We start from the raw sequence: 23071 nt of genomic DNA, 5'->3' as shown, positions 1-23071 counted from the left end.
AGGTGCTGACTCCGGGGCTGGAGCTACAGAAGCTAACTTTCCAATGTGCTGGTGGGTGCTCACTGCTCAACCCCCGGCTCTGCTGCAGGCCCTGCCCCCACTCCACCCTTTTCCCAAGGCCCCTGCCCCTTCCATGCCCTCACTCCTCCCCTTCCGCCCCCACTGAGCCTCCTGCACACGTGAAACAGCTGATTGCGGTGGGTGGGAGGTGTGGGGAGAGAGGGGGAGGCACTGATTGGCAGGGCTGCCGGCAGGTGGAAGGTGCTGGGGGCTGGAGGGGGGGGCCTTGATGGGGAGGGCTGCTGACATATTTCTGTGGCTCTTTGGCAATGCACATAGATAAATTCTGGCTCCTTCTCAGGCTCAGGTATGCCATCCCGACCTCTTCTGTTCTTTCCCTCTGAAGCACCTGGCATTGGCTACTGTCGGAAGACAGGATACTGGGCTAGCTGGGCTATTGGTCTGACCCAATATGGCTGTTCCTATGTTAGGATACGCCACATGGTTCCCTTATAGTTTATGAACCACACATGCTCATCTGAGGGCTCAATGGTCAGGCGAAGGCTCTACATCTTCGATCTCATGACATACTGGTGAAGGAGTTGCGGGGAGTATTTCACTCAACATTTTTTGAACTGGAATGCTTGAAGTTAGGCTCTTAAATAAAAGTTGCCTGAATTTCAGTTACTGCGCATTTGTAGTTCTGATTGACTTTGTTCCCAGATGACAAAGTTCGGAGAACAGAAGGGTGTGCTGTCTGCCGGGAGCTAAGATATGGGATGTGGACGTGAGGCTGAAGAGGATACTAATGGGAGCAGGAAAGAATCCACTGATTATCCTTGATGTCAGAACAAATGACACAGCTAGATTCTTGCTGGAACATATCTCAACCAGTTCCAGTGCAGCGAAGCGGTAAAAGATGAGCTAGCTCATGTAGAGAGCCCACCAGACTCAGCGCCTTCATTGATCTTGTCTTTTGTATTGATACCTCACTGTGTGAGAGAAAGGGGGCCCAATGACACACACACACTCCACCCAGATCTATAGAATCTTTAGGATCTGGGTTGCAAATGTTTGACCCTGGAGGAAAAGGAATACCACTGGAAACTTAACTTCTCTTTCTACTGCAGAATTTCAGAATGTTCCCTCACTTCCTGTCCATCCAGACTGAAATCAGGAAATGAACCAGCCCAGGCCCAGTAAGAGGGTACAGCCTGGGTGTCACCAAGTGCCAAGCCCTAAGCTAGTTCCCCCACCTTTAAAGAGAACCAAATCTAAACCGCATAGAGCCTCACCACACTTACAGGTACCACTGCACTTATGTGTCCTAGGAGGATTGAAGTTGATTCCCCTGTAGTTAGCCATGGTCGACTCTCATGCCATTGATAGTTTTATAGATGCAATGGCTGCCCAGAACCTACAAATTCCTCTTTGGCCTAAATCTTAACTAGACCTGGTAGAAACAATCAATGGGTCACTCCTATCATCTGATCCAGTAACCCAGGAAATTGTTCTCTTAGGATATGTCTACACTGCAATTAAAAACCTGCAGCTAGCCTGTGCCAGCTAACTCAGGTTCACAGGGCTCGGGCTAAGGGGCTGCTTAATTTCAGTGTAGACATTTGGGCTCAGGCTGAAGCCTGGGCTCTGGGACCCTCCCCGCTTGCAGGGTTCTTAGCCTGAGCCAGCCACAGGTTTTTAACTGCAGTGTAGACATTCCCTTAGAGGCCACAGTGGGAGAGCACCGCATGTTACTATACTTCAATGTGATCAGCTCTCAGCACTAATACTTGGTATACTGTGTTTGGAGTAGCGTGATCCGCGTATCTCCTGAAGAGGGAAGAGCATTGACTTTTCTTCCGATTATTGCCAAAAAGCAGGCCTGCGACCCCCTGTGTTAGCCAATGTCTATTCCCCAGGAACAGATATTACTACCCAAGGAAAAACAGTGGGGGCCAGTGAGAAAGAAACTACCTTGAGCCCAGAACCCCATCTCCCCAAGAAATACCAGGAATACACTAACATTTCTGAGAAAAAAACCCACATCTCTCCTGTCCCCACAGCAGGACTATAACTGTCCCGTAGATTGCAGCTTAAGGTGAAGGCCTTTTATGGACAAATATACACCATATCCAAAACAGAGTGTGGAAGCACTATGCATCTATATTCAAGAAAATCTCAAGAAGGGCTTCATCTGTTAATCTTCCTCCCCAGCAGGGGCACTAGTCCTTTTTGTATGACAGGACAAGGTGCTCTGCATTTGCAGGGACTATCGAGCCCTAAATCTGCAACTGATATCCTCTGCCTCTTTATCCTGGAATTGCTAGATTGTGTGTGAACAACCACAATCCTCATGAAGCTAGACCATCAGGGAGCTTACAAATAGTGCATAAGAGTCAGGGATGAGTGGAAAACAATCTTTCATACACGATACAGATACTTTGAATATTTAGTAATGCCATTTGGCCTAACCAATGCCCCTGGAACTTTCCAACACATCATGAATTATGTGTTCAGGGACACAGGGGAGCAGAATGTCATCATTTATCTCAGTGATATCCTACTGTTCTCAGAGAACCAAGAACAACACTGTTGCCACATCTGATCTGTTCTAGAAAGGCTGTGGAAGCATGGTTTGTATGCCAATCTGGAAAAATGCCTCTTTGACCAGTCTTACATCAAATTTTTGGGCTACATCATCTTTCCAGGGGGTGTTCAGATTCAAAAAAGCAGCCATCTGTGACTGGTCAGCTACCCAGAATCCCCTTAAATTACAACACACACTGGGCTGTGTCAATTTTTATCAGCAATTTATTGCTGACTTCTCAGGAAAAATAGTTCCCCTAATTTCACTCCTACATAAGATTGCACAATGACAGAATATTAGATAAGTAGTTGCTTGCAATTAAAACCAGGTCCAAGGAGAGATGCCACTACCTTGAGAGGGCTTGGCCACTTGTACAGGTGTTCAAAGACAATAAGAACCTTGAGTATCTCTGAAAGGCCCAAATTTCAAACAAAAAGCTGCTAAGGTGGGTCCTGTTTTTCTCTGAGTTCAAGTTAACCATCACCTACCTGCCTGGGTCCCAAAATGGGAAGGCCAATGCCTTATTTCAAAAAGGAGAGTACTACCAGGAAGGCAAGGAGCCAACTGCTTAGCCAGCATACTGCCTCAAAGCTAGTAATTTTCTCAACATGGCAGTTCACAAAGATCTGATCTCTGATCTCCCTTGTTTGATCCACCTCTAAGGAGAACCCCTTGCTTGGGGACCACATCTCAAGTGTTTGGGGACCCGGATGCACTACTCTGAACATGATGGAGTAACATGTTTCAACAGGTGCATGTATGTATCTCTGAGGGCCTCCCCCGGCTTTGAAATGCTACATCTTTATCACGATACCCCACTGGCAGCACACTTTGGTCATTAAGCATTCCTTTGCAACCTCCCACTTTTTCTACTGGCCCTGTATGAGGGCCAAAATTCAAGCCTGTATGGATTCATGTTAACTCTATGTCCATACCAAAGCACCTCGAACCAAGCTCATTGGTACTTTGGTCCCCCCAGAAATACCTGCAAAGCCTTAGATATCCATTTCACTAAACTTCAATGTGGAATTCCCTACATGGCCCACTTCATCCCCTGCAGCCGCTTACTCTCCACCGAGGTTACTGGCCAACTCACGATAAGACACATTATTTGTCTTCAAGGGCTTCCAGACCACATTGTCTCATGGAGAGAGGAAGCTCCTTGCCCGGGAGATAAATTTTCTAATCGTGCCTGCCTCCTTTGCTGGCCATGCAACTTGAATTGGGCTGCTGAGATGCTGTCTGCATCTTGCCCAGTAGAGTTAGCGTCTCCAATCCTATCTGGCTCCTTTCCTGCCTGTGGAAGGGGGATCCTAGGTGACCCCACCTGGTCTGGGCTGAGGGAGGAACTGCTTACTGCCAACAGAGTTGACTGAGCTCCTCAACAAGACACCTAACAGGCAGTAAAAGCAGACAACATAGACCTTTTCTTTTGCTTCTGGCCTTTTGTGGCCAAGCTCTCTCCCTAAAACCCACAGAAGCACCAGCTGCTGCAAACACCTCAGAAGTTGAAGTGGAGCTGAGGGGCAATCTCTGCAAAAGGCAAATGCAGCCCTGTGACATGGCTGGGAATTAGCCAGCTAAACTGTTAGTTGGAAATTTGAAATAATAAGCTCTACAGCAGAGAGGTCTGGCTAAGATACTGTGGAAGTGATAAAAATGGAAGAAACTTCAGGGGTCGGGGCATTCCATTGCTGCCAGTCCCTAAAAGGGTTCTTCCCCTGAGCTGAAAAACCCTTTGTAATGGATCTGTGGACCTTAGTACAATAAAGAACAAGTCATTTTATTGATTTCTAGAAGTCTGGGTTCATATTTAACTAAACAAAGGAAGGCTATAGTACAGTGTGTGTATACTACATGTAGTAGGGGGATAAAACATACACACTTCAATAACAGTGATGCACTTGCACACAACAAAGCAAGTCTTGATGCTGTCTCCATTCATATCAGACTCTGGCAAACAATTTTGATATGCAAATAATCCTTAGTAAGGAAGGAGAATCTCAAGCTGCTTAGGCAATATAAATATTTTAACTTTGCCCTTATGTAGCTTTTTAAATCTTCTAAACACTTTACAGATAAGTTACCCTCAACACTCCCCAGGGAGGTAAGCAAGCATTATCTCCACTTTACAAATAAGAAAACTGAGGCAAACAGGTTGAATGACTTGCAGCAGGCCACAATAGGAATCAGTGTAAGAGCTGGGATTAGAACTCAGGAGTTCCCAGAGTCTAATCCATATTCGGTCTACATATATCCTCTGGAAATAGATGATCAGCTGATATATATTAAATACAATGCTGTAAAAAGAGAGATCAGAGGCTTTGAAGTTTATATACCCCTTCATTTAGCAGATGACCAATGATGGGGAAAAAGTCAGAGAATATCTGTGCTTTTCTTACATTTGTATGAATTTAGTGTTTAGGTGCAGTGCCAGCGAGAGACTGATGTCCTCTATTAAGTACATAATAGGCAACAATAATGCAAACTTCCTCATGCTACCCGACCTGTGTCTCTCAGATCTGAGCTGGAGTAACCACTCCTAGGAATGTGCAAATAATTCAGTCTCTTGTGACCCACTCGATCAGTAGCCTCTCTGTTAAGACTAACAATGTAGTAGTGGACAACTGTTCACTAGATCAAACTCATTTCGCATTGGCTACTATTGGATGGTACCAACTTTTGGTTATTACCAATCTGTGCTGAATTTTGACTGATAACTAAGATGTGAACGATTATTTTCCATTATTAACCTCTTAGCTATGGAGTTCCACAGAATATCTTACCTTCTGAGATAAGTGTATTGCAGTTTTTATTTAAGGAAGATATATATTTCATTTATAAAACAGTGTAAATCAAAATCAGCACACATTTAACATGCAAATTTAGCAGATAAACCATTTCTATCACATGCCCACCTAAACGTCATGCACAGTTTAATTGAAATGATTCTAGAAACACTAGCTGTTCACACCGTATTCATACAGTAGAACTAATTACACTTCACTTGAGACCAAGAATCTTAGGGCTCATCTACATGGTGCATTAGTGTGCACCAGGTGGGGTGTAAATTCTAGAGCTCACCAGAGTGTCATGCACTAACTTGCCCAGATGGACCCTATTGGAGTGCACTAAAAGTTCCCTACTGATCATGTAGTCCCATTTTAAACGGGACTGCACTGGCAGACCACTGTGATGTCACAGAGCCCCAATGGCTTCAAAAAGGGCTGCATGCAGGTGTAAGGGACGGACCATGTTTTTCAGTGCAAGATTGGAGCTTTGGTGTAGTTTCCTGGTTAATAGACACTACACCTGTTGAAACAGTATCTAGGCCAGGGGTTCTCAAACTGGGGGTCGTGACCCCTCTGGGGGTTGCAAGGTTATTGCAAGGGAGGTCCTGAGCGGTCAGACTCCACCCCCAAACCCTGCTTCGCCTCCAGCATTTATAATAATGTTAAATATAAAAACAGTGTTTTCAATTTATAAGGAGGGTCATACTCAGAGGCTTGCTGTGTAAAAGGGGTCATCAGTACAAAAGTTTGAGAATCACTGATCTAGGCATACCGATCACATCAATAATGCTCACTTTTATACAAGGATTAGCAGAAGTCAATAGCTTTTGCTTTCCATTTAGAAATCCTCTATTATAAAAAAAATACAACTAATTTAGATTCGTATCTGCCTCATTAATTTAACTTTGTTAATTTATAGAATCTTTAATACAGTAAGACTAAAAAGTTAAGAAACTTTACAAATTTAACACTGTATTAGTCTAGATCCCACATGTATTCTGACTGGCTGGCTAAGATAGAATTTTTTAGCATTAACTTGCCCCCATATATATAAGTCAAATTATGCTAAAAATATTCTCATTAAAACTCTAACACATTGGGAGGGATCCATAGAAAGATCTGGGTATCTAAATTCCAGACTTAGGTGCCCAAATCCCAGTTTTGGCTCCACTGCAATACACAAAACTCCTGTCAAATCTATAGGTGCCTAAACTCACTCAGCACCTAAGTTTTTCAGGTTAAAGTTTCCCTGGGTGCTTATGTTTCTGAATCTGATTATGTGCACTGCTACCTCCCTACAAGCATCTGGACACTTATCTCCCACCTAAGCCCCGGAGTGATTCACGAACCAGGGGAAGACAGGCATTTGGCCACTTAAATTGCATGTGGAGCCCAACTGGTAGCCGTGCTAAGAAGGCATTTAAAATCCTCCCTGCAGCCTAGACTTAAGCACCCATCTCTGAGAGGGGGCGGGACTTAGTGCCCCTTCTCCAGTTGGCATCTCCCATTGCTTAGCTTAATATGCTTAATATCCCTGCCTAATATGCTTGTTTTTGTGGATCGCATTCTTAGATGACTCTCTTCCCCCATTCACATTGTACAGGGAGCCTGCTGTGTGAATCTCAGTGTTGTTCCTGAGATTTTCTAGGCGCCATGATGCCCAGCATTGCAATCCCTAAGTCTCTTTGTGGATTCCCACCCATTTTGTTTAAAATTCTTAAAAGGAAACTGCAACTGCCATAGCTGTATAAGAGAGACGAGGTGAGTGAGATAATATCTTTTACTGCACCAACTTCTGTTGGTGAAAGAGATAAGCTTTTGGGCTTTCACAGGTGACCTGAAGAGGAGCTTTGTGAAGCTTGAAAGCTTGCCTCTCTCACCAACAGAAGTTGGTCCAATAAAAGGAATTACCTCACCCACTTTGTCTCTGAAATGCCCTGGGACCAACACTGTTACAACACTGCAGATAACTGCAGAAGTAATTTTTCCATTCATACCTTCCAAACAGTACTGTTTTAAGCACTTCACTGGTTTGTAGTTCATGCAAGAAACTATTAACTACCTCTTAGATATCAAGGTGATATAGAAAACCTAGGATAGATCATTTAAAGCTCACAAGATATATAATTAAGGTTCCTGCAACAATATTCTCTCTGCTACATTACACAGTGTGTAGCATTTTAGATTACTGTTTGTTAAATACCTTGCTATATACAATATGTTTCATTGGCCTTCTTACTACTTTTTTCTCCATTGACGTATTGTTTAAATTGAAACAAATCACAGAACATCTAATCACAAAAACTATATGCTTGATATGTGCAATTAGTCTGAGTTATGACCCAAGTTACTGTGGGAAACTTATCTCTAGAATCTTTTGACATTTGCTCAAGAACTGGTTCTCACTATCTACTCCATTTCACAAATATCATCAGGTCTTTTTGACTAACACCATTATGTGGATCCCCTGCCAAGCTTCAATGTTGGAAATTGCACCCCTCCCAAAAAAGGCATATCCCTTTTTCAGAGAATACAGAAAGGAGGAGACACACCAAGCATGGCTGGAAGGCTAGAGGCCAGGAGTTAGCCCCTTGGATAAGGTAGGGTGCTTTTCACTGACACAGATCTAAACTGAGCATCACAGTGAAGAACGTGTGGTAAGGCCCTGTAGAAGGAAACCCTAGGAGTAGAGTGAAGTGGCTTCTTCCTGTGGTTACACAGCAGCCAGCTTCCCTGCCATGGCAACAGTATATGACTCTCCTCCAAAGTGTTTGAGAGGAACCACTATGATCCGCATGAGTTAAAAGTTATTGATGGAAGCCTACTGCTACTGTAAACTCGAGTGAAGCATCCATTTCTGGGGAGGTTCTCTACACTCCATTTCCTTCCTGAAAACCCACCCAGTCTATCCATGGCACCCTCGTCCCCTGCTCTGAACAGATTCACAGCAATAGAGCTGAGGCCATCCTGCAAAGCCAGGGAAGACCTAGACATTCCTGATATTTCTAAAGTTAAGAAAAAGACAAAAAGTTAACTTTAAAAAAACAAGCCTCCTTGTGCCAATAAAGCAGCAAAAAGGCAGAAGCCAATCTAAAAAAAACGCTATATGTCTCTTAGGTAACAGCAGGAAGGTTATGTCAAAGTTTTCTGAATTGCTTGGGAAATAAACATTTTCGGCTCATTTTGTATACCCTAGAGATGTCTGTCTAACTAATCAAGTTGCTCACAATAGACATGATTGCAGATAAGCTAAATGTAATAAATTGATTTAACAACTTTCAACAGCTTACTCAAGATTTAAGACACACTAATGGTTTAAAAATTGCAATAAAGTCTCTGTTCTTTAGAAGTTAAAACAATTTTTTTTTTTTTTTTAGAATATCATCATTTGTTTAGCCCCAGCACTGTACAAGCCAAAATGAGCTGGTAGAAATACAAGGCCTCTGCCTCAAAGAATTTAAAATATACACAGATAACTCATCAACAAAGAAAGGGGGTGGAAAAATGACCCAAGCCATAAAACTGAATGATGACATTTAGTACCATCTGAGATCTGCCAACCAAGACTTTTATTTTACTTTTTTTTTTTTTAAAAAGAGTGAAGATACTTTTATCTTGGTTCTTACCACCTGCTTGAGGAGAAAACGAAAGAGTAGTAGTCTTTTGAAAGAAATCAGAAAAAGGCATGGCAGGGCCAAGAGGGATCCAACCATACAGAGATGCATGGAACAGAGTGGAAAGAGAACACCAAGGGGGTAGTTAGATGTTTGGCTTGTGCACAATGAAGGGGGAAAGGAATGATAAAGAAGTAGGCAGGAGCTGGATTCTATAGAGTCTTAGAAGGGAGGACAAGGAAACGTCATTCAAGAAATCTCAGGAGAGCTGTGAAGGGACTGGAAATGGAGCTGGATATGGTTCAGAGTGAGGGACAAGGTAAATGATTTTTACAGCTAGGTTTTGGATAGATTGAAAAGGTGTGTGTTTCATGAGGTGAGAGTTTAGGAAAACAGACAGGATTACAATAGTTGAGAAGAAATAATCAGGGCTTGGGAAAGGTTTTTTATGGTTGGAATGGAAGGATTTTGGAGATATAAAGGAAAAACTGGGAGAGAATGAGGAGTTGATGATAATACCAGGGTATAACCACATAAAAAATGAGAAGAGACCAGGTAGGAGAAAATCAAGTTATGGGTCCAGAGCCTTTCCCGACAAAAAACCCCCACCACTTTGAAATAAAAGGTGCAGCACTAGGTTCTATTGTGATGGACAAATTCTTCCTTTTCCATTTGCATTATTAGACCCCTCTTCTGTCTCCCCCCCTGCAAGATTTTCCATCTTTCTCCCCCTTTCCCTCTCCCCCACCTCTCTCCTGTCATCTGTTTCCCTACCCATCCTCTCTATTCTCATCCCCCTCTCTGGAGACCCTGGGGAAGGAGGAGAGCAATCTCACTTAAGAACCCTTCCTTCTAATCTCCCTTAGACAATCCATCCTCTCTGGCTTCCTGACCTGTACATCAGCGTTTGGCTGTCACTGTCCCTGCTTCTTGTGCTTTAGGGTTGAAGAAATAAGATCTTTGGGCTGATGCCATTCACCTCCTTCTGCCTTTCTCCTCAGTATCTGACATGGGAGCTAAGAATCTCAGAATCCAGTTTCCTTGTGATGGGCTTAATGCTGAGCCAAATGGAAGGATGCAGCTCCTGCTTCACTGCCTCATGGCTGGTGGCTGTTATAACAGCGGAGCAGGGGCAGTCAGCAGCACAGAGCTGCAGCCAACAGTTTAAAGCAGAAGGTTGGAGTGTTCAGCCATAGTTTCAGGAGGGAAAGGGAGGCAGAAGGAGACTAACAGTTGGCTATGGAAGAAAATGCCCTTCCCTCATTCCCATAGATCAGGGGTCGGCAACCTTTGGCACACAGCCCATCAGGGTAATCTGCTGGTGGGCCGCGAGACATTTTGTTTATGTTGACTGTCCGCAGACACAGCTCCCTGCAGCTCCCAGTGGCCGCGGTGGTCAGCATGTCCCTGTGGCCCGCTGCTTCCCGCAGCTCCCATTGGCTGGGAACAGCAAACTGCAGCCACTGGGAGCTGTGGAGGGCTGTACCTGCGGACAATGTAAACAAAACGTCTCACGGCTCACCATCGGATTACCCTGATAGGCCACGTGCCGAAGGTTGCCAACACCTGCCAGAGATGACACCCGAGAGACAAAGGATTATGATATTGCCAGTTGTGATGGGAAAATTAGGAAGGGGTTGCATATCTAATCATGAAATTATTAATGAACATATTTCACACTTAAAGGGTATGTTTAGACAGGCTTTTTTGTTTTTTTACCTTGAGCTAACTGACTGCCCATTAACTGAGGTAATTAATACATTAGTAAATGCTAGTCTGGATGCTCCCCAAAAGTTTGTTCCAGTAAAGCCACAAACATTTGTATCCCAGATAAACTATAAAGGCTAGTCTGGACAGTCCCTAAAAAATACCTTGAGTTAATTGACAGTCAAAAACCCCCTACTGTAGAAAAGCCCAAAGAGATTCTCATTCGTCCACTACCAATCTAAATTGTTATTCTATTTTCCTTTATATAAAATACTGTTCTTCAACTTCACATATAAACTCAGTTCTCAAGCAAGTACTAGGATATTAATAAATAAGCAATGTTGCTGTTAATACAGATTAAAGATTTTCAAGCTCCACTCTGTACAATTTCAGAACTGAAGCAGCAGCAGATCAACAGAATAAGGCTCAAACTGTGATTAATTGGCAATGACACTGAGTCTGAAAAGAGTTAAAAGTGACATGCAAAGAAAAAGAAGAAATTGAAAAGAAAATACAAACTGAGACTTAGAGACCAGCTTTACGTCCATAGTTTGGATTCTTGAAATTATTAATAGGACTCTTGTATATTGGATTTTCTTGCTGAAGTGAAAGAAATGATCAATGTCGAATAATTCAACAGAAAAAAAGAAAACAACATTCTCAACTATCATAAAAAATGGGAAAGATCATGCTGTATCTAAAGGGAAATTATGTTAGTAATTTTCTTTTAAAATTATATGGCAGTGGAACTCTAATACAAATTTGAAAAACCCTTGGCAGATCAATAAACAAGGATAAAGCCCTTTTAAGGAAATAACTGAAGCATAACTCTGCTTATAAGGATGCGTGGGTGTTTAGTCCCACAAGATTTCAGTACATCAGCACTGAGGTTTGATGTTCAACCATTACTGACCCTCCCCACAGACCCTAATGAATATATATATTTAAGGTCTCCTTGCAAAAACAAAAAAGAAAAACTTACCTTTCTGCAACTTGTTCTTTGAGATGTGTTGTACGTGTCATTCCACTGTAGGTGTGTGCATACCCTGAGCACAGTCAGTGGAAATTTTCCCCTCACTTGTTCCCGTTGGGGCGGCTTGGGCACCCTCTGATGCCATGCACTCATAGTGTTGGTATAAAGGGTCCAGCCGACCCCACACCCCCTCAGTTCCTTCTTGCTGGTCAACTCTGATATAGAGGGGTAGGAAGGCGAGTCGTTGAATGGACACGTGCAACACATCTTGAAGAACAACAGTCCAGGAAAGGTAAGAAACCGTTTTTTCTTCAAGTGCTTGCACATGTCCATTCCACTGTAGGTGACTCCCAAGCAGTTGCATAGGAGGTGGGATTAGAGTTCATGGACATGCTGACTGCAAAACAGCTCAACCGAATCTGGAATCATACCTAGACTGTTGAGTAATGGCATAATGAGCAGAGAACGTATGTACTGACGACCAAGTCACTGCTCTGCAAATGTCCTGAATAGGAATCTGTGGTAGGAATGCCACTGAAGACGTGTATGCGCTCATGGAGTGGACAGTCAGGATAACTGGTGGCGGAACACCCGCCTGCTTGTAACACATGAGAATGCACAATATGATCCAAGAAGAAAATCTCTGCATAGAGATGGGGAGACCTTTTATCCTGTCAGCTATGGCTATGAACAGTTGGGATGGATTTACGAAATGGTTTGGTCCTTTCTACATAGAATGCTAGGGCACGTCTTACGTCCAATGAATGAAGCCGCTGTTATTCGCTATTTGCATGTGGTTTTGGGTAGAAAACTGGTAAGAAGATTGCCTGATTGCTATGAAATTTGGAAACCACCTTCGGGAGGAAGCTAGAGTGAGGACATAACTGCACCTAATCCCCAAACAAGACTGTACGGAGGTTCTACTGAGAAAGCTTGCCGTAGCAAGGAGAACAGTTCCAGCAATCGTCACAGTCAGTAAGAAGAAACTGAGGGTGCGCCGGGTCAACTGGGCCCTTTATACGGTGCTATGAGCACACAGCACCAGAGGACGCTCAGCTGCCCCGATGGGTACCACTGAGGGAAAAATTTCTGGTGACTGTGCTCAGGATGCGCATACACCTACAGTGGAATGAACATGTGTAAGCACTCAAACAAGGAGGATGATTTTTGCTCTTCTACAGTATGTAAATGCAACTCCCATCAACTTTTAATGGAAGCGGTCTGATTATTTGAGGTAACAATTTGGTCCACAGACAGGGTGCGGTACTCTGATGTCACAGTAACAAAGTTGGGCTAGTCTAGCACTATCACTTCAGTCTGTTTCCTTTTCTACAAGCTTGGCCCAAATTATTTAAGTAATTAGAATTCAAAACCTAAATCTCTGAGTACATGCTGGCTTATTTAGTCAGGTTATACATCCTAGGCGAAAGATGTTCTTTTACAATTCATCACTATTGACAGTATGTACAGGACATGTTCACGACCAACTCTAAACAAAGGTTTTTTGTATTCCAGTTTTTATCCTATAGAGGAGCACCTTGAAATATTTGGGGCACACAAACAAAAACTTTTGTACTTTCCGTAACAACAGTAGCTTTATTGAATTTAAGTTCCATGACTCACCGTGTCCCACTTCGCATTCATCTTCTCCTTTTCAAATTTAGCAAATTCTCTTCTGTCATGAATGATCATAAGTAGTTTCCAAATCAGTAATAAAGCAAGACCAATCAGAACAATTCCAGCAACCACACCAGCTACAATGGGAATGATGTCCGGGCCAGTGGGGCATTCTGGGGAATAGAATAATTACAGTACAGTTTTAGCACAATGTAAAAGAAGCACAATTGCTGAAGAATTTAAATTATACTGTACAACATTCAGAGCATCCAACTTGTCAAGAGCAATGCTAACAATAATTTCTCACATGTAAAATGCATCTGTGAATAATAATCTAAATTAGAGCTACTGAGATATATAAAGATTCTTATTCTAGTTTTGAGACACACAGATAGTGAGAAAGCAAGTTTTGATGCCATGGAGAAATGACTTCTGTTGACCAAATCAGCTTTTAAGACCACACAGAGCTAAGAATTTCATAGCACTTGAAGCCTTAAGATTAGACCTCTAGACTACTTATGAACAAGATGGGGGGAAATTGACTTTATGAGTGTAAATATGGATTAACCAGATAGTCCCAAAATACTCCTCGCTTTATAGAAAAAGTGTGGCCTTGTTTCTACCTCAAGTTGCAATATTTATACAAAGCCAAATTGTAATAGCATGATCCCCTGAAGCAGAGGAATTAGAATGTTAACAGATTTTTACAAGACTTCTTCAGCATGGGAATCCAGTGCTTTGTTGAACTAGGAGATGCAAAAATGATTGACATTTTCATTCATAAGGATGAATAATTGCAGAACAAAAATGATACTTGTAAAATTAACTAAAACCATACAAAGGAAGTTATTTGTATGGAGAAGGTAAGGCAAGGGTAACTAGCACTCTTGTAAAAAAGTTACCTGTTTTGCTAAATGCAGAATTCTGAATAGTCACCTAAACTAAGGGATTGATCCTGCTCCCCTTCTAGTCAATGGAAAAACTCCCATTAACTCTACTGGTGAAAGATCAAGCCCCAAGTGAACTGCTGGAATCTGTCAAGGTGCATAGTTAGTGTACTGAATCACTCCAAGGGACACGGATTTTGAGTCCTGCTCCTATTGGTTGGCCTGAGATTCCTACAGAATGCTAACATTATTAACCAATTTTTAAAAAAAATTTAAGGAAATAAAATGAGAAAGTCCATTAATGAACTTTACAACATTTTGACAGTCAGCTGAGACAAATGAACATTCTACTGAGACTTAAACTCTTTGGGACGAGGCTTACCTTCATTACACATGGGCACAGCACCTAGCACAGAGTGACAGACTGCCTCTCCTCCTCTTCCTTTCCCTATTCTCTCCTGATCCCCTCTGATCCCTTTTGCTCCCCATCTAGGGGAGCCTTAAGTGGCCAGGTCAGATATTTTGTAGTAACAGCTATAGGCTAAGTGACTGTTGGCTTTTAAATTCAGTCATTTGAGTTAGCAAATAGCTGTCTTTAACGTATACAAAATTATGCTCCTCACCATGGAAAATTTCAACCATAAAAGGAGAAATTTTGGGAACATTACCAAAAAAATAGTGAGTTAATGCAAGTTTCCATACAATGTTCACGATTGTAGAGAAGTTATTCCATGAATCTTTAAAATGCTGTACTGAGCAAAACACATACAGCTCTCTGGGTCGACATCATACTAAACTAGTGCAACTAGGGGAAAATCTGGCCTTCACTGAGTAGATAGATTGATGCAGATATTTGCAATAATTTCCCATTAAACAGAAATAACATTTAAAATTAAATTAAAAAACAGATAAACAAATCTCACACTTCAGGGCATAAATTTCACCAACTGAGGAAGGGATGTCATTCAAAGCTGCAGCATTGTACAAATATATGCATTATGGGCATTAACACATTTATGTCTGAAACAGGGGATTTTGGACACTGAATTAAGCAGACTATTGATCTTGTCTGATTTATCAATTCCTATAATCCTGCAGAATGAGACATAGCTTTCTACCTATCGTGTACAATTAATAAAAGGTATATTTTATATTAAGTCACTAACTCAGTCAGGAAACCACTAGTATGGTTGGAAGCAAAGGTCCTTTTCAGAAGGGATGTTAGCTTGATTAGACAGTAAGCCATCTGCCCACTAATCTAAACTAGCCAATTTCCCGGAAAATAACAAACCATTGATCAAACCACAGTTGAATCAATTTTTCCTCTGCCAGCAGATATTTGATGAAACCACCTCCAGGAAGTCTGAGTATTATGGATTAATTCAATAAAAGGCCTGTCAGAACCATCCTTGAAGGTAAGTGGTCTGAGTAAAGCAAGGACTGATAAGAGAAATAATCAAGCATAAACAAAAGGAGGTTTTTGCTATTCTGTACAAAGCTCAACATATACTGTGACATTTTACTTAATTGTGTGTTTTTTTGTTTTAACCTGTAACACGTTTCTAACCTGAGCCAAACCAGAAAGATTTGTATCAATGTATTTAGGACTTGATTAAAAGACATTATACAAACACGATTTAAAGTATGTCAACAGGAAGAAAAAAACTTTAAATATATCATATACAGCAAGTCATCTGAGCAAATCTGTTTCAGCCAGTGTAGGAGTCTGTAAACAGTGTCAATATCTGAGACACAAACACCAGTCTCAAGCAGCCTTAGTTTCAGAGCAGGGAGCAGGGATACTACTTTTGGATACAGTCTGAAGGTTCAGAAAGGTCAGTCAATGTAACTGTGTTGAGTATAGAAGGAACAACAGAGAGTTGGTCACAAAGGTGAAGGAAACATGCAATAAGGGGTTTGTACCTGGTGTCTCCACCACATGGACAATGGCTTCATTGTTTGCATTGACGGAGTATGTGAAGTAGAACCAGCAGTCATCAACATCCTTCTCTTTACAGTGAGACAGTGGATCAGGCTGGCCAGGCTGTGGTAACTTATCTCGACTTTCCACTAGTGTCATGTTGAAATGCATACAGTCCTGAGAACATGTGTCCTTCTTTTCTCCCTTTTTGAAAGCTCTGCATTGAACACAGTCCCTGTTGAAATACAAATTAGTAACACCACTTTTAAACACGTTCATGAAAGGGAGATTTCTAGTATATTAATTTCCATCTCACTGAAAAATCTGTTGGCAAAGAAGGCAGAAATATCACCTGGAATGTGAGACTGTCATCCATCATCTCCCCCTCCCTCTACCCCCCAACCCCATGTGTTTTTTTTTCTTCCTCATCTCTTTCCTATCACTCTCCTTTTTACTTCGGTCTAATAAGAGTCTGGCTTAGCTGACCAAGACTGTATATTTTGCAACATTGCTGTAAACTTGTGACCATAAAGAGGAAACTAAAAGCAATGCCCTAAACAGCCTGATGCTGGTACAAGTTTGATAGGTCTTAGAGTCCTGGTAAAACTGTGTGCTCTGCCTGTGTTTCTCCAGCAGTGAGATTACAAGTGAGACAAAAGCTGCATTTTCTATCTTTGCTATTCTTTTCTCTTTTATTTTATTTTGTGTGTGTCTTGTTTTTGTCTTCTAGGAAAAAGGACCCGATTTAAAGAAAACAGGAACGACAGCTCCAGCCCATCTTAACTAACTACTTCTCTTTTCTTCAAAAAAGGACAGTTATTACTCTCAGTTCAGGTCTCAGGGAGGTCCCGGATGACTGGAAAAAGGCTAATGTAATGCCCATCTTTAAAAAAGGGAAGGAAAAGGATCTGGGGAACTACAGGCCAGTCAGCCTCACCTCAGTCCCTGGAAAAATCATGGAGCAGGTCCTCAAGGAATCAATTCTGAAGCACTCAGAGGAGAGGAAAGTGATCAGGAACAGTCAGCATGGATTCACCAAGGGCAAGTCATGCCTGACTAACCTTCTATGAGGGGATAACTGACTCTGTGGATGAGGGGAAAGCAGTGGATGTGTTATTCCTTGACTTTAGCAAAGCTTTTGATACGGTCTCCCACAGTATTCTTGCCAGCAAATTAAGGAAGTATGGGCTGGATGAATGGACTATAAGGTGGATAGAAAGCTGGCTAGATCGTTGGGCTCAACGGGTAGTGATCAACGGCTCCATGTCTAGTTGGCAGCCAGTTTCAAATGGAGTGCCCCAGGGATCGGTCCTGGGGCCGGTTTTGTTCAATATCTTCATTAATGATCTGGAGGATGGTGTGGACTGCACTCTCAGCAAGTCTGCAGAGGACACTAAACTGGGAGGAGTGGTAGATACGCTGGAGGGTAGGGATAGGATACAGAGGGACCTAGACAAATTAGAGGATTGGGCCAAAAGAAACCTGATGAGGTTCAACAAGGACAAGTGCAGAGTCCTGCATTTAGGACGGAAGAATCCCATGCACTGTTACAGACTAGGGACCAAATGGCTAGGAAGCAGTTCTGCAGAAAAGGACGTAGGGGTTACAGTGGACGAGAAGCTGGATATGAGTCAACAGTGTGCCCTTGTTGCCAAGAAGGCTAACGGCATTTTGGGCTGTATAAGTAGGGGCATTACCAGCAGATCGAGGGACGTGATCATTCCCCTCTATTCGACATTGGTGAGGCCTCATCTGGAGTACTGTGTCCAGTTTTGGGCCCCACACCACAAGAAGGATGTGGAAAAATTGGAAAGAGTCCAGCGGAGGGCAACAAAAATGATTAGGGGGCTGGAGCACATGACTTATGAGGAGAGGCTGAGGGAACTGGGATTGTTTAGTCTGCAGAAGAGAAGAATGAGGGGGGATTTGATAGCTGCTTTCAACTACCTGAAAGGGGGTTCCAAAGAGGATGGATCTAGACTGTTCTCAGTGGTACCTGATGACAGAACAAGGAGTAATGGTCTCAAGTTGCAGTTGGGGAGGTTTAGGTTGGATATTAGGAAAAACTTTTTCACTAGGAGGGTGGTGAAGCACTAGAATGGGTTACCTAGGGAGGTGGTGGAATCTCCTTCCTTAGAGGTTTTTAAGGTCAGGCTTGACAAAGCCCTGGCTGGGATGATTTAGTTGGGAATTGGTCCTGCTTTGAGCAGGGGGTTGGACTAGTTGACCTCCTGAGGTCCCTTCCAACCTGATATTCTATGATTCTCTCTTTAATACCATCTAAAAGACTGTCAAACAAGGGTTTTTTTATTCTAAAACCTGTCTCCATCTAAAGGGAAAGGGATCAAAGGATATTGTTAAAATGAAATCCTTATTTAATAGTTTACAATGCTTCAACTTTTTTTCTTTCTCTTCTGCATCTTTAATAAAAGTTTTTAAAGGGTTTGCCATGGTACTAAGCAGGGTGAGGTCTTTCTATAACAAACCGAACCTTGCTTAAAACTGTTTTAATGTTGGACAATAAGTGGGTTATGGCCCATATATTCTATCTAAATGAATATAAGAGGTGTAAGAAAGTGTAATGCCCTTTTATCTTGGCTTTGTCTTGCTTGATCTTGTTTATCATCTTTAATACCAAAGGCATTGGAGAGAATGCATAAAGAAGGCCCCTCGTCCACAGAACAAGGAAAGCATCTCCCAGAGTGAGAGACCCCAACCCTCCTTTCAGACAAAATTGTTTGCACTTTCTGTTGGTGGTGGCGGCGGCAAAGAGGTCCACTTCTGGAAATCGCCAGGTCAGAAAAATGTGATTCAGAGTTCACGAGTCCAACTCCCCATTCATAATCTTGGAAGAAGTGCTAACTGAGATCATTGGTGTTCTATAGGCCTGGAAGGTAATTGGATGTGATTGGTTATACACTAGTTCCATAGCTTTACTGCTTCAGCACAAAGGAAAGTGGATCTTACCCACCCACCCTTCTGGTTGATGTAGAGCATGTAGATTATATTGTGTTATGAATTTTATGGATTTATCCTTGATTAATGGAAGGAAGTGAACACAAGCATTTCTGGCTGCCCTCAACTCTAGGAGGTTAATGTGAGGACATGCTTCTTGGGCAGACCCTACCAGAAACCAAAGGAATCTCTTGTGAGAAGGATGAATTGTGACATGAAAGTACATGTTCTGAAGGTCGAGATCCAATCTGCCAATGCCAACGATGGAATTATAGCAGTGAGAGTCACTATTCTGAATTTTTGTTTTTTCACCAAGTTGTTTAAGAGTCTTAAATCTAGAATCGATCTCTATCCCTTGTCTGCCTTTGGGATCAAAAAATACTTGGAGTAAAACTCCTTCCCTCTGTGCTGAGCTAGAACTGGTTCTATGGCTCCTATGCATAGAAGGAAGTAAATTTCCTGTCTCAGCAAGTGCTCATGAGAAGGGTCGCTGAAAAGGGACATAGAAGGGGGATGGATGGAATAACATGGCTTAATAATCTCTCACCCACTTGTCAGATGTAATCTACTCCCACACAAGTTGAAAATGGGAGCAACAGTCTGCAAGGGCGGGGGGGGGGGGGGGGGTTGAATGGTGTAGTTGCAGCTTGGTGACGTGGGGTGGTTCCAGACTCTCAACCAATCCATCAAAACTGTCATTTTTATGACCAAGATGGTTGAGTCACAGACAGATCTTTCTCTGAAACCTTGGCTTCTTTCTGGACAGCTTTGTGTGACTTTGAAATCCTGAAAATTAAATGGGACAGGATCTTTGTGCTGTTTGAAATCAGCTAAACGTTTGTTTACATGTAGGCGTATGTAGTGGTCGTCCCTCCCCCTTTGGATCGGAGGGAGGCCACACTACCTCACCACGCCATTGGGACCGCCGCCGAGTATCAGGGGAATTAGCGTTAGGGTCCTAACCGGTCTAACGGGGCTGAGCAGCCAATCGTTTATAGCCCCTTTGCCCTTTAAGCAGAGGCCAGGCAAACACCTTAGTCTGTGGTCTCTGAGCCCTTTTGGCAGGGGCCAGAGCAGACACAACAGTCAATTAAGCTCTGAGCCCTTTAAACCGGGGCAGAGCAAAACCCCAGGAGTCAATTAGCTCTGGGCCCTTGGTGCAGGGACAGAGAAGAAACCCAGGGGTCAGTGTCCTAGCTCCAATAGACGGTCGACAAATGCAGGCCTCTTGACCTGGCGAGGGGAGGTTGCCACCCATGGGTGGGGTGGCTGGTGGGGCCCAGGCTCACCCTACTCCACCGGGCCCCGATCCAAGGCCCTAACAGTGGTGGAGTGGTCCGCCACTGGGTCAGCAGGGAATCCAGATACAACACGCTGACCGTGCTTCTGGCAGTGCTACAGCCAGACTGAAGTCGGCTGTTCCTGGGCCACTCCCCCCCCCCCCCCCCCCTTCTGTGTAGGTCCGGGTGAGCGTGCGGATGATGATGGGGGCACTATGCTCACTCAGAGGCCGTGGGGGTCTCTGGGCTTGGATGCGATGCTGGATGGAGAGAATGCTCCATCATTAAGAGCTTAAGTTTCACCTCCCAATTCTTCATCGCTCTGCTTTGAAGGACATCCAACTCCCCCTAACAGCAGATATACTGGAAGTGTCCATAACTAGCTGGGATGGCTTCCCAGTATGATGCAAAACAACACTTGAAGCCAAGAGATCCTGGCATATCCCAAGACAACAGGGATCCCAAAAGGAAAAAAACCCTCTTAAGAAGAAGGGATTATAAAGCAAACCGCTACAAAATAAGAGATATAAAAAAAATTACAGAAAATAATTAGTCTAAAGAATAAACTCTGAACAGTTATAAACGGGCACACTAAAGGCTCCATCTCAGATTGAGGTGGTTGACAAGGAACTGAGCACAGCCCACCCATGCAGCCCGATATAGCTTCGGTGCAGGGCACGAGGAGGCATAAAGGACATGCGCTGGCTGAATGGGCACTTTACTGAAAATCTCCGATCAAAGGCGCATGCACTCCAGGTTGGACATTACGCAAAGAAGAATCTCTGGCATCTTATCTATGAAATGAGGGTCCCTTGCCCCTAGGGTAGGAATATTCATAGATTCTCAGCCCAAAAGGGACGATCTAGTCTGAGCTCCTGTATAGCACAGGCCATAGAACTTCCTCATAGGAGTCCTTAGTCAAAAATAGCGGTTGTGAAATACACAGAAGTATTAACTGCAGTCACTGGATGAGGAGATTTGAACTCAATCTCCTGGATGCAATCCAGGGTACCTTTGGCTTTACATAGAAACCAGGTTGCAAGGTTAACTATGATGCAGCAGTCACTGTCCTATAAATAGAGTCATACAAAAAAATGCCAGTCTGAACTGATTTTTATTTATCACAAAGCACATTGTGATATAAAGGGAAGAAAGTTAAGGACTAAACTATCTTAGCTAAGGTAACTAGTTGAAGTTGTGTATTTTTTGTGTGTATTTGTGACTCAAATTTATTTAATCTTCTCCTACTGCCCCTGGGGATTATATCCCTGTATTTCAGATCGGAATATGAGAATGAAGCAGCAATGAATATCAAGGGCCTCATTTTCAAAGTTGAGAATATGTAAATACCAAAAATGTACATATACACGGCATCTCTAAAAGCCTCGCCTTTGTTGTACTGACACTTACTTGTGCCCTGCACAGACACCAAGGCAGGTCTGACACATTTCACACGTGGGGCCTTGGAATTTGGCATCTGTGCAGTTACAGGTTCCACACTCACAGGTTCCTCTTCCATTGCAGATTTGCCCATTGGAAGCCATACATGAAGACGTATCCAAAGAGCAGTCACAAGCACTGCCAGTGAAATTGGGGTAACACTCACATACTCTACATTTGCAGTTACCATTTCCTGCATGTTAAAAAGATATTTTAGTAAACTTAAGTAAATATGCATTTTGTGGCACTGAGAAATACTTTGAATAATAGCAAAAAGAACGAGCAATACTTGTGGCACCTTAGAGATTAAAATTTATTTGAGCATAAGCTTTCCAGGGATAAAGCACACTTCATCAGATGCACAAAAAGCTTATGCTCAAATAAATTTGTTAGTCCCAAAGGTGCCACAAGCACTCCTCGTTCTTTTTGCTGATACAGACTAACACGGCTACCACTCTGAAACCTGTCACTTTGAATAATGTTTGCCATCAGGGAATATTAGAAATATAAACTGACTGATGCAAAGATAAAAAGATGACAAGTAGAACGAATGTTGCCTCCTTCGAGAGTTTTTTAGTTAACGACATTTCTCTTCCCTCCTCACAAAACCACAACCAAAGAACCGGAGTGGCTGATGAAAGGTCACTCGTGGAGACCATTATAAAATGAAGCCCCCTCCCCACAATAGGTAATCAGCATATTGGCAGCATCAGTGCAACCTCTCTCTAATAATAATTTAACATTTATATCAAGCTAGTAGCCTAGATGCCTCAATCAGGTCGGGGCCCTACTCTGCTAGGCACTATACAAACATATGGTAAACAACATAATTTGCACCTCAACCTTGTCTTAGAAGAGCTTAAGTCTCAGGACAAAAGGTCAGTTACTATTCAGGGTTGATTAAGTCCTTGGCCTCTTCTCAGACTGCTCGGAAGGATACCAAATAGTCACCAGTAGTTTATACAATGTGAACAATATCCACTAGTATCTGGGCTAAGATTACCAGCTCATTTTGTACTGGTAGAGGTTACAGTAAGACAGTGTAGTAGTACAGTATCAAGATACTTGACTCAGCATTTACCATACCCATCTTGTCAGAGCCACCCAAAGTTTCTTAGATGGGACATGTAGTAAAAACAGGTGCAAAACTCTCCCTCAAATATTGCACTGGAAATTTTCAAATAATAAACTTGATTTATGATTTCAGCTCTTTTAATCATTTATAATTTACTTTATCATTTTATATTAATACATATTGTACGTATTTGCCTGAGATGTACAATAAATTCTGGTCTCCT

At 42.7% G+C, this 23071-nt stretch overlaps 1 protein-coding gene across 2 annotated transcripts in view; it reads right to left on the bottom strand.

Annotated features, from left to right (window-relative positions):
- Positions 1-23071, bottom strand: part of ITGB1 (integrin subunit beta 1) — a 77623-nt gene that overhangs the window by 1578 nt on the left and 52974 nt on the right. Inside the window, exons 13-16 of one of the 2 annotated variants that reach the window (XM_024214441.3) lie at positions 21744-21966; positions 16101-16333; positions 13297-13463; positions 11220-11300 (exon numbers count right to left, since the gene is read on the bottom strand). In XM_024214441.3, coding sequence (XP_024070209.3) covers positions 11226-11300; positions 13297-13463; positions 16101-16333; positions 21744-21966 — 698 coding nt within the window. In that variant the 3' untranslated portion in view covers positions 11220-11225. The remainder of the gene's footprint in view (positions 1-11219; positions 11301-13296; positions 13464-16100; positions 16334-21743; positions 21967-23071) is intronic. The other variant, XM_024214442.3, reaches the window with a different exon arrangement.

This window comes from Terrapene carolina, unplaced genomic scaffold (genome assembly GCF_002925995.2).
Source record: "Terrapene carolina triunguis isolate 2854851 unplaced genomic scaffold, T_m_triunguis-2.0 Scaffold111, whole genome shotgun sequence".
In the NCBI taxonomy this organism is placed as follows: Eukaryota; Metazoa; Chordata; order Testudines; family Emydidae; genus Terrapene; species Terrapene triunguis.
This window is presented reverse-complemented; position numbering and strand designations above follow the sequence as displayed.